Below are 12874 nucleotides of genomic sequence, written 5' to 3'. Positions count from 1 at the left end.
ACAGTGGTGGTGATTTACAGAGCAAATGCTAAATAATTTGTGCAACATGGCACAATTAAGGCTTTGTGCAATGAGAAAACAAATAGTTTGTTTGGCTGTCGTCGTGATATTTGAATGTCATAACTAAAAAGTATCATTGAGGATGCACTGCATTCTGAGTCGTGCAAAACTTGAGGGTTAGGGTACACAATGTTTTTAACCCTATTATCAGTCTGGTTAAATCTGCACAAACCAGCCATCACTGTGAAATTGTATTAATATGCTATAAAAACACAGGTCAAATACTGATGCAATGCATTCCCCATATTAAGAGTTAGGACACTGTGTTCTAAAGTTATCAGATGGTAATATGTTATGGTGGTCTCTTACGCATGACACGCCCCCTCCACTATAGGTATTGAATTAATGATTAGATTTTGGTTTATTTTTTGATCCAAGAAGATGGAATGGCACAGCTGCACTTATTTATAACTCACATTATAGGTTATAGTTAACATTTGTATCTGGATAATATTTGAAATCACACCGTTTAATGAAAGCTCAATCTCAATTATTCATAAGTTTGTAGAAGGGGGTGTGTCAGAAAAAAGTAGTGGTTGCGGATTGCATTTGATTTTCTCTTACCAAAAAAATGTCAGAATAAAGTAATTGTGATGAATTTGGATTTGTCAAACTTAATTCTTAAAAAGTGTTGAGACATCCTATGCCATCTATGGCACATTATAATTAGGCTAATCCAACCTTGTAGACCAAGGCTAGGTTTAACCGTTTCATGAGATTTATTGTCAGTGTTGGATTTGTTTTAAGGTAGCAAATAAATGACAATACCACAATGTATTATAGCCTACTCCGGCAAGTCCAGTAAATCAAAACCATTATACAAAATAGGCCTACTCATTGTGCAGAATGTCCCATTCACAATTTGTCAAAGTCTTTCAGAAATAGCAGATTACAAGCTCACAAGCATCATGATGTGAGTTGTTATGAGCTTCATAGGGTTAGGGTTCAGGCTTAATTAATTAATATATATTTTGCAATAATATAAATCTAAAAAGTAAAAGTAACACAAAGTATAGGCTGTTTTCCTCTGCCATGTAGTCAGAGCCTATAGGTAATCACTCAAGTAAACTAAACATGCCTTGTAATTGTACTTGTAATTGTACCATACTTGAGTAAATGTAGGCTACAAATTGATCTTTGATTATAGTAAGGTAAAGAAACATACAGTTCATTAACAAACGCTGTGTGTTAGTGTGGTTCAGATGCAACCAATTACCAATTACAGTAGGACTTCTATAGTGTCTGGCACTCATTTTAATAGACAGAGCAAAAAGAAAAAGTAGGCCTATTTATGGGCCCATTTATGAATTAGTTCTATTTGGATTGTCTTTTTGAGTGGTGCAACCACTCCAAGGAACAGCAATGTCCCTATGTCCCAAGTAACCTATGTCCCTAATCTCCCTATGTCCAAACCTATGTCCCTATGTCACTATGTTTAGAGTACCAGTAGGGGCAAAAGTGGCGGTGTTGTACTAGAAACAGAGAGAGAGAGATAGCCAAATTCCAATACCCCAAATCTCGGCCACTCGCTCACTCACACTCACTCACTCCAGCGTGGTGGTGTTACGGTGAAATTGGTGACCTGCTGAAATATGTGAAAATCTTGCAGATATCACATAATGTCAGTGTCCGAATGAAAATCGTTGCAGTTTGTTACTTTGTTCATTAGCAAAGTTCAACCTAGCGGTATTCAGGCCACATATTTAAAGACCTCCATGTAGTTGTGTGAAGTCCACAAGTTGGTAACATATTTCGGCAGGTCACCAATTTCACCATACTTTGCCATGCTGTAGTGACCGAGTGGGAGTGAGCGAGTGGCTGAGATTTTGGGTATTGGAATTTGGCTGTGTTGCACTGTTGCCTGCTAATTACAGAGAGAGAGAGAGAGAGAGAGAGAGAGAGAGAGGGAGAGGGGGAGAGAGGGAGGGAGAGAGACGGAGAGGTGTCTGCTAAATGCTAATTCCCCCACACAGTAACTCTGTAATTTCTCGACCGTTTCGGACGTGGGGCGGCTCGCCGGAACCGGGCTGGCACCCTGGGCACGTTCCTGTGGGCCCCCCACACAGAGTTGCACCACTCAGTTCACACGGGGGTGATTTTTATATAATCTCTACACTATGCCCCCAGTCAGTGTGAATGTTACATTACACCTTTTCCTTTTTTTTTGTCGATCTCATGTCTGATGTGTATTCTTTTTGTCTTTCTCCAGGAATTCCTCAACTTTTCTGAAGAGATGCAGACATGAGACGTGGCAGAAACAGACTCCTGCCTCACACAGCAGTGGATAGATATACTATAGAGATCATCTAACTATGAAGTAGGAAGAGCACAGGCAGACGTTTATATTTTGCACATGCTCACGCCGATGCTCACATTCAGAGCATCTCCCAACTGTAATGTTGCTTCACAAAGAACATGGTTATTATAGATCTTAAAAAGGATAGTTATTCTTTAGATTCCATGACAGAGATATGATGATGATGCATAGGACTGCTATCTAACTAGGAGACAACATGAACATCATTAGACTCGCTCTCAGATAGAAACACATTCAGTATTTCTAACTGAGGCCCGCGTCTGCCTGGGGCCGATGAAGAGGAGGATGGCCCTGCTGAGGAAGGTTCTCCACGTGAGGGGAGATGTGATGTGTACAGCCATGCTGCTGATGGTGTTCTGCATACTGCTCTACACGCACCAGGTAACTGGCTCAAATGGACAGCTGAAAAGGACTCAAACCCAAACCCCAAAGTTGGGATGTCCCGATTATTCCGATTGTCCACGTTATTTATATTTTTATAGAACACTTATGCCATATCACAATAGTACAATATCCAAAATCACAGACAATATCCAGAATAGTTTTTTTTGCTCCCGATCTGATTCCGATCATTTGAAAATGACATGACCGCGATTTCCGATCACGTGATCAGATCGAGGCAACCCTATACCTCTGGTCAAATATTACTAGCCTGCCCGAGCCTGTGTGACGAAAATAAAAGCCTGTGTGCAGAGGCTAAATATTACTCAACTACAAGTGAAAGTGGAGTACTTGCTTTTGAAAATACCAAAGTACATGCTTTTTAAGATTACTTAAGTATTAAAAAGTACAAATGACTAAGTATGTTTACTGAAATGTGGTCATTTCCCCAGACTTTAAAAAAATATCAATAATAGTGATGAAAATAGCACATCTAAAAGCTCACGAGTCATGGTGCGTTGTGAGCTTGTAGACCGGCTATTTTCACTATTTGAATGTACTTTACCCTAGAAATGTAGTGGAGTCAAAAATACATTATTTGTCTTCTGAAATGTAGTGGAGTGAACGTATCAGAACATACAAAACCTAATCCCTAATGAAGGACAGTACTCAACTAAATGTACCGGTACTTGGTTACTGTCCACCTCTGGGTACTGTCTGTACATCTATTCGGAATCAAGTTGTTGAAGCCTTGCGTTTGTGTGACAACAACAATCTCTTCTGCGTCTCTGTCCTCCACCCATCTACACCCATCCCTTGTCCCCAGGTCCTGCTCCACTCAGAGTGGGACAGTACCAGGTGGAAGCTAGAGATTCAGGGTTCCACCAACTCCAACCGGGCCCTGTTAGGAGCCAGTGGCCATGGAATGGTCAGCGGACCCAGAGTAGGCCAGACTATTGATGAGGTAATGTCTGCAAGTCCTTGGTTGAGTAGAGTTCATTTACACTCAGTGTTAACTAAAACTAAAACTATGACGGAAAATGTTGATTACCTTTTTTTCACTAACTAAAACAAAAAAAATATGATTAAAACTGAATTCAACTTTATTCAAAAGACTGACCAAAATGTGCTGTCAAAAAATCAACACTGCTCCACAATTACATTTTTAAAGATGGAGTGCCGTGATTGTTTTCCACCCTAAAACATGATCATCAGGTATTATTATTATTATATAAGGAGGAATAATCTTTTCTAAAAAGCGTGCGGTATTTGTTAAAATGTCGTTTTTATGTGGACATGCCCACCAGTTCATTAAGTATGCCTGGTTTGACTGGTGGGTGGTGATGGGTGGTGATCCAAGTGAACTGAAGCCGCAACCACAGCTGTGGTTGTATGATAAAGGGGGAGGGGTGATATTGTGATGTCACGATTTCACTGTTTATTTCATTGGCACGTTTGACTATCAAGGTTTCAGCCTCCAGGAAGAAACCCTAAATACAAAGGGAAGACGTCATTGCACATAACAACCACGCCAAGAGGTCTAATGAAGTACTGTCACCTCATAAACACATCATGTAAAACTGGAACACAATACAGCACTCCATCTTTAACTATATCATCTAAATTATGTCTGCAATATGCACATTATGTTATGTAATCAAAACCAGCTTGGCAATGTAAAACCATACACAAAGAGAGATAGAATTAATTATCTCATTTAAATTTAATTAATTATCTTGAATGGCTTTTGCTCTTTAATCAATTACAGAATTGTTTAGTGAACACACTTTTGTGTCACCTGCTCTCTCTAATTTGACAGGTCTCATCCAGCCCTGCAAACACAAAGCTGCCTGCATGCAAGCCCCAGGTATCCAAGTCCCAGTCCAAATCCAAATCCCCCCAATCCAAATCCAAGTCTCCGGCCAAACCAAAGAAGCTACCAAAGGATAAGTCGAAGGGAAAAGTCAAGGAGTGGCGCAAGAATGTGGTGCCAACCAAAGCTCCCGGCAAAGCTCTGCCCACATTGCCACCCTTTGACTTTGAGGGCTACCTAAAAGAGAAAGACAACAGAGACTTCAAGCTGCTCATCAATCAGCCAGAGAAATGTCAGCTAGCAGGAGAGTCCTCTGCTGCCCCTTACATGCTCATTGTGGTGAAATCTGTAGCAGCGGACTTCGATAAGCGACAGGTACTGAGTTTTATAGCTCTGTCTGGATTTATTGCTAATTTCATAAAGTATAAAGTAGCAATGAATCAATTTAAGTTAAGCCTCGACTACTGCAGTTTTTGAACAAAAATATTTATAAGAATTGGCACAGTGGCCAGTTCCAAGTTCAAGCACTATTTAATGAAGAATTCCATACTACCTTTATTTGTATTTGTTACGTGCCCACCAAAGCGGTCCAGGTGTTATTTTGTGCAAAAGTGCATTATTGGCTATTTCCCCTACCATAAGCCCTCAATGGGGGTTGGGTTTTTGTGCTAATTTGCTTATTTCCATCGAAATAAGTAGCGAAGTGTGCCGCTTGGGATACTATTTACATTATGAAGAGAGGATATATACAAAAAAAAAAATTTGAGCGATGGAAATAAGCGAATTAGCACAACACCCCATAGCCCCATTCAATTCAAAGCAATTCATTGAGGGCTTATGGTAGGGGAAATGGACCTGGACCTCTTTGGTGGGGACGTAATAACTACAAATAAAGGTAAGAAAGCCTTCTAGTATGGAATTCTCCTTTAAGGGCATATAAGCAGGCTAGGTGCAGGCAGTGACAGTAACAGTACTGTTGTTGATGATAATTTTACCAGCGTGTGTCAGAGATTTATACAATGAACTACTCACCTAATGCCGCGGAGGTATATCATGTTTAATGTACTTCCACTGTACATTGTTGCAGTCACAGTTGCATGGATGGTTTTCATATCCTAAATATATGAACTTTGGCTAAAAGCTTGTGTTTAATCCATGTGGGTTCTTGTTGACTACTTGGTTAGTTGCCTGCATCAGAACACTTGGAGGAAGCTTGGAGGAAGAGTTCCTCTTCAAAATAAGAGCCACTTGTAATGATTACTCAACACTAGTTTTATTTCTAAGTCTACTTACAGGACGTAGATAGACATTTTTAGCACCCTGAGATAATGTTTTGAATGGGCCCACTGCCCTACTGCTTGTACTTCACCCCAACCCAAATACCTCACATGGCCTGTTTACTCAATAACAGTGTCAATAACACAATATAGTGTACAAATGATGTTCAAATCCATGTCTCTATCTCTGTCTGTCAGGTGGTGCGTCGGACATGGGGCAAAGAGGGCCTTTTCCCCAACGGCGTAACGATCCGTACAGTCTTCCTCCTGGGTGTCCCCAGGAACCAGAGTGCCCTGCCTCTCTGGGACCGTCTCCTGGCCTACGAGAGTGAGACCTTTAACGATATCCTGCTGTGGGACTTTGAAGACACCTTCTTCAACCTGACTCTGAAGGAGATCCATTTCCTGAACTGGGTCAACACCAGCTGTCCTGATGTCAGGTAATGGCTTTTAAAAGGCTGAATTAAACCAGGGGCCAAGAAATGTCAACATTGTAGCCCTTTTTTGGCCACTATCTTTGTTTTGTTTTGTTAGGTACACATACAATTTTAAAACATGATAAAAGACAAAAAATATATAATAATCAAAACATCAAGTGCCGAAAAAGTTGGTTTGTTGAGTGACCTTCCTAAAAGCTATCATTAAAGCTTAGAAACTAAGCTGTCAATACATTTCCAATTTCCAATTTCCAATACATTAACCAACCATATCAGATCAATAAAACAAACAGGATTGTAAATAAATAAATGTCACTTGTTTTGGATATCCAGAGTAGTTTTCAAGCCTAGGTCTGCCAAACATAATTCTCAAGAGACCTTCAACATTATTGCATCTCATCACCATTGCTTCGGTTTTAATCTGTTCATTATTTCCCCCCTATAGGTTCATTTTCAAGGGCGATGCCGATGTGTATGTGAATGTTGAGAACATTCTGGAGATGCTGCAGACTCAGAAGGCGGATGTGGACCTGTTCGTGGGAGACATCATTTTCAACGCCAAGCCCATTCGTCGGCGCAGCTCCAAATACTACATCCCAGAGTTCATATATGGGGCGGGTTTATACCCGTCCTATGCCGGAGGAGGGGGATTCGTCATGTCAGGACACACTGCACGGAGACTCAGCTCTGCCTGTGAACAGGTGCCTGAAACATACGCTTACAGTGGTGGAGAAAGTACTACATTTTTGTATTTAAAGGTTTCATGACATTCATTTTCTTTCTTTTTTTTTTTTTTTTTTTCCTTGGTTAGTTTTTATTTTCCAAACAACAATTGAAACAGATACATTCAAGAAAAACAAAAACGAAGACAAACCAGCACAAGAAAAAAAACAAAATGTTGGTCCTCAGATTATGAGTCATTTTCTCCATGAGATATATTTCTTCAATAATTTCCATCCAATGCTCCTCTCTAGGAGGGTCTGCTTTCAACCATCTCCTCGTGATGGCTTTCTTAGCTGCTATTAGCAATATTCTGAACAGGTATAAGTCCTCATGTCCTATTATGTCCTCTGATGTCAGTACAAGGTATAAACTACGGGGGTCACGAATGATGTTATATCCCATCATTTTCTCCAGGTTCTGGTGAACACAATCCCAAAATGCCTGCACCTTCTCACACAGTCAAAATATATGGGAGTGAATGGCACTCCAACACCCACACTGTCTCCAGCAATATTGCTGCTCTTTCTTTTTTCTTTTTGGTTTTATAACCTCAATTACACCCACACAACCTGCACTTTGAACATTCAGTGGATTTTCTGTGGTCTGGAGTTTTCTCTGTGTGTTCTGAAGCCGTTTGAGCTGCAATGAAAACTGGCAAACAGGCCTCAACATTTTTTTATGTCACGATCCCTTTAAATAAAAGTATCAATACTGCAATGTGGGAATGCAATTACAAGTATCATGAGTAAAAGTACAAAAGTATTGTTATAGAAATGTACCAAAAGTAGAAAGTGCTCATTATTCATAATTTCACAAGTTTTCAAATGTATAAAATGTATATATATTAGATCTGCTATTTTAAAATGGCCGAAATGTATAATGTATATATGAAGTCGTTTATAATATAAACCACTATATATATAGTGGTTTAATATAAAACTATATGTTTTGTAATTATAATCAAAATCTACAATAACTAAATGTGATCTACATACACATTTTCTTTACTTTTCTTTATTTCTTTTTCAAATTAGGTGGATTTGTTTCCCATCGACGATGTCTTCCTGGGAATGTGCCTCCAGCGGATCAGCCTCAAGCCCACGCGCCACGAGGGCTTCCGCACGTTCGGCATCATCAGGCCGTCGGCCGCGCCCAACCTCCAGCTGTTCAACCCCTGCTTCTACCGGGAGCTCATGGTGGTCCACCGCCTCACGCCTCCTCAGATCTGGCTGATGTGGAGGCTCCTCCACGACCCCGACCTCACCTGCCACAGCAGGAGGAACCTCACAGCGTGGCCTTTCAGGTGGAGAGGTGGTGGTGGAATGGAAGGAACAACTGCTGTCGTCGAGGAGGCGGAAGAGACAGACTATGGCGTTAAGAAGGTGTTTGTGTCACATTAGTCACTTTTTCCACTGCAAGGTAAAACCATTTAGACCCGAGGCCCTTTCTTATGAAATACCACGCTAAAACTTGAGGTCTTTCTGAGAAACTTCACAGAATTTAATCCGGAAATCCCGGAATCCGGAAAATACTACAAAACTACAAGGAGACGTGCACACATTCCCGGCTTCAGAGATAAAGTAACGCTGCCGCGGCAGCCGGTCTAAATGGGTTAAGTGGGTCCTGCACCGGTCAGCGCACACAGACTGTTATTATTATAATATAAACGTAATTGTTAAGGTGATGCTTTTAGGCACTTTTCCATTGCAGGGCCAAGAGGATATTGCAAAGTAAAGTGAAAGAAAACAATACTTGGTAGGCCTACTTGGTAGCATCCTGGCTAATGCATAGGCCTACAGTTCCATCAGACTTTTTTCTTTTTACAGAACTGTTTCTCACGCCGATAATGACAAGGTGCAATTGACTTTGTAACGTTTTTTTCTTTTTAATGTTTTTTTTGTGGCTTTTGCCTTTATTTTATATATTTTATGGAGGGACAGACAGTAGGCTGACAGGAAATGGGGAGAGAGATGGGGGGGAAGACATGCAGTAAGGGCCGTCGGGATCGGGAGTTGAACCCGCGGCACACTGCCAGACTGGATTACCAGCCACGGTGCCTGGACCATTGAGCCATGGCCCAGGCCCTAATGTCTTGTTTTTTAATTGAGTACATATACTGTGATGGGCAGATGGAACTGGTCTGTTTTGATTGTGTGAGGAGCGAGGATTGTGTATGTTTTGACTTGAAAAGGGTGTGATTGTGGTGGAATCAATGCAAAGACATTTGTCACATACAGGTTTCTGTTTGAGAGGTGTACTGTACATGTACTGTCTGGACCGCTCCATTATCTGTTCCCTGGAGGAACACAAGAATAAGCCCTGAATGGGAACCAGCTGTACCCTGAACAGGAAGTGCCCAAGGGGACCCCATTATGCTGTTACACAGTCCAGTAGGAGCTGTTCTGTTCTCAAGACACTTGCAGTAAGAGCTCTAGAAATGAATGCTCTTTAAAGTGAATGTGCACGTGCACCCGTATGTGCAAGCGTGTGCACACGCACACACACACACACACACACACACACACCTTTGAAAGTTGAGTGCACCTCATTAGACAAACTCGACACACCTCATTAAACAAATTCGAAAAAACAGAAGACACTTCTTTTATTTTAGCTGTGTGTTTTAACACAATTATTTGTAAAATTTGAATCTTCAGCCTCATAAGTGGTCTTTAGGCACTTTTATTAAATCCAGATATACATTTATTTTTATATAGGCCTATATGGGGTGCACACAAAAGCCAGTGTAGACAGTTAAAGGACTCAAGGTGTTTTAAAGTGAAGACAGTTCACCACTGTATACAATGATTACAGAGCTCTAATGAAGATTATAATCATTATAACATTAAAAAAATAATTAAAGTGATCATCAGTGACACCGTCACGTGACATTTCTTTTTAATATTTTGTTTTGACCAAATGGGTTCCCAGATTGGTTTTCTTTGGTCGGTAGTCACTGTCAGTCGACATGCTGCAGTGTGTCTGTGTCGGTCAGTGAAAATGTTATAGATGCTAGATGTATAACGAAGAAGCTTGTGAGGAGTGAAAGACATGGCTACTGTGTTGACATAGTTTAAAAATGCTGGTTATTTCTTTAACCTTTTCAAACATTTACCTCCATCTATTGTCCAAATGCTGTAAAACACATTAATGTTCACCCTCGTATTGTATTCACACAGCAAAAAAAAGGTTAACTATGACTATGACTTCAATCTATTAGGAAAAGATTCAACTATGTACAGCTTTTAAAAAGTTTTTACCAGGATATACGTCACACTTGTTTTAATTTAAAAGTAATTTACATGTGTGGGAAACTAGAAATACAGTGAGGTATCTAAAATGTCCACTGATCCAAATAAATGTTAAATGTTTGAAGGACACATTGATTAGAATTAGAATCCAGTGTCATTGCTTTAGATAATGGTGCATGCTGCAGTGAGCCAAATGTCATTTTGACAGAATAGAATATTAGATTTCTATCTCAAGCACTATTCATCATGAAAATCGTTGGTTCTATTACTGTATTATATTATATCTTAGGATAACAGAACTTATACTAAACTAAAAGTGAGATGGATCATGTAATCTTTACTCAATGTGAAAATTGACCCTTATGGGACATTTAAGTCACTCTTGAGTTAAATGAAGGCTTGAAGATCTGATGCCATCTGGCTGGTGCCATATTGTTTTTGGTTTTATGTGACATGTCTGTCATTGCCTGGCTTTTTATTCTGGGAAATTAAAACAAACAAACAATGCACTCAGTCACACATCAATGTTTTCTTTTATTTATTTTTCCATATTTCTTCCATGTCATACTGGTTGAGCACACAGCAATACATGGAATTCAATGAACAGAATTCTGACTGAGCAGGGAATTTTCTCTATAAAATCTCCAAATGTCCATTTGAATCCTGACAAGTATCATCATCACAGCGTTGCCAGAAGCATTCCAGCAGTCAAGAGCAAAAGGTTTTCAGTGAAGCCAAACATTTCTTTTTGCACCAAACTGTACAGTTATTGCTGTCACCAGAGGACATGCTTGAGGAATCTTTATACACAAAGTATTTAAAATATAAAACACCCACATTCCAATGGGTTTGAATTAGGTATGACCCATTTGCGGAAATAGGTTTAAAATATACTAAATCCACAGAAAAGAATTATTGGGAGGGATGCAAAAGAGCTGGGATATATTATAATGTACGATATAAAGAAGAGAGGACAATACGTAGATTAATATGTTACAAATAGCAAAAGTTGTCCGTTGTGAATTACAAGAATCTGATCATGACATTCATTCATTATTCTATTAATCGTAAAATACAATAAGGAAAACCCTGTGAAATCGGAGTCATACAAACCTCTGGATAAAACTGAGACGTACGTTCGCCTGTTTTCCAAACTTAAAAAAAGATATAACAAAAAGGTTAGGCCTATATGATATGTCCACCTGAGTTAGGGTGAGAAAACGACCGAGTGTACAAGCGCGCCTCTCTCACTCTAAGCAACATTGCATCACCGCCATCACAACACGGGACTAGACACTGGAGTCACCAACACGCAAATATTCTAGCACCAAAATCACATGTGCCTACAGTATCTACTGTACTTACAATGGTACAAAGCTCACCGATTCATTTTCTCTTGTACTTGGAGGCCCAACCTTTGGCTGTCACACACCTAATATGTCACACATCTAATGTATCATAATATAAGAGAGCTGGGTCAAAATATAGGCAATAGGCATTGGTTTTCTGTCACGTAGGCCTATATACCGTGCTAGTTCACTTGACACTTTATCCAAATATCTTTGTGCCAGACTTCTAAGGAAGCAACAGCCCTGTTACTGTAGCGCTGCCTGGGGATGCAATGATTTAATAGGGGGGATGTTTGGGATGCAAAGTAATTACATCTTTATTGATGTCAAATCTATATTCAAGAATGATTCAAACAAGATGCTGTATCCTTTTATCTCATCATCATGATTGCACCGATCATTCTAGGAAAACAAGCTCTGGTGGATTTTCACATGAACTCATTATTCCACTGGAAGTCAAAAGGCTCAAACATGATCATACTGGGCTCCAATAGTGACGTAATCAGGAAAACACAAAAAGAGGAAAATAACCAATTAACTAAAGACATAACCAGTAGATCATGTAGGCCTACCCAAAAAGGAAACCCATTAACCTCTGTAGGTTACAAAAATGACAGTACAGACAAATGGCCATCACACTTTCTCACTCACTCTCACACTCTCTCACATACATGATACACACAGAGTACAATGCAATTCAAATGCATTTTCAAAATGTATGTACAAGGAGATTCCATTTACAAAGGAGGGAGACAGACGTCATAGAAAGACGGCTCGTGGGAGATGAGGCACGAATCGCACGATGAGACAGACTTTAAAACGTACAAAGTAGGCTAACTTGCACAAAAGCAAGTGATAAGAACATGAACACATCATCAGTTATGACAACTATACAGTTTTCTTTTCCCTCCCGTGGATGCACTGGAAAAGGGAGAAAGGGCTGTCCTATTGGCTTCAGGCATAACTGCCTGAAGCAAATAGTTTCTCCTGCAGCCAATTTGTGATGAGCTACTGTATTATTACTGCTTTAGAAATACTTCTAGACAATGCCAAGTCATTATTCCAAGTGTAAACAGGAGGCGATGGTATTGGATTTCAAGTTATACGCAAATCCATATTCTATTTAAACTAAAGAACAGGTTTGTTCTTTTTGTAGTGTAAACAGTGTCACTTTATGCAGAGCTCCAGTGGATCTACCATGGTTTACCCAGCAGAACAGTTTCTAAATGGAATGGCGAGTAGGCTGTAGGGATGGGAGTTTAACTT

The 12874-nt window shown here is 39.9% G+C and overlaps 1 protein-coding gene across 1 annotated transcript; it reads left to right on the top strand.

Moving 5' to 3' along the window:
* Positions 1 to 2525: 2525 nt before the first annotated feature.
* Positions 2526 to 10768, top strand: b3gnt9 (UDP-GlcNAc:betaGal beta-1,3-N-acetylglucosaminyltransferase 9). The gene is made up of 6 exons (XM_083763796.1): positions 2526 to 2758; positions 3585 to 3722; positions 4578 to 4946; positions 6047 to 6288; positions 6731 to 6986; positions 8043 to 10768. Exons 1-6 carry the CDS (start codon positions 2651 to 2653, stop codon positions 8406 to 8408), a joined length of 1479 nt encoding a protein of 492 aa, XP_083619922.1. The 5' UTR covers positions 2526 to 2650; the 3' UTR covers positions 8409 to 10768.
* Positions 10769 to 12874: the final 2106 nt, after the last annotated feature.

The sequence above is a fragment of the Protomyctophum parallelum genome (assembly GCF_964188405.1).
Source record: "Protomyctophum parallelum genome assembly, chromosome: 4".
Classification (NCBI taxonomy): Eukaryota; Metazoa; Chordata; class Actinopteri; order Myctophiformes; family Myctophidae; genus Protomyctophum; species Protomyctophum parallelum.
Note: the sequence above shows the minus strand (reverse complement) of the source record. Positions and strands in the feature narration are given on the sequence as shown.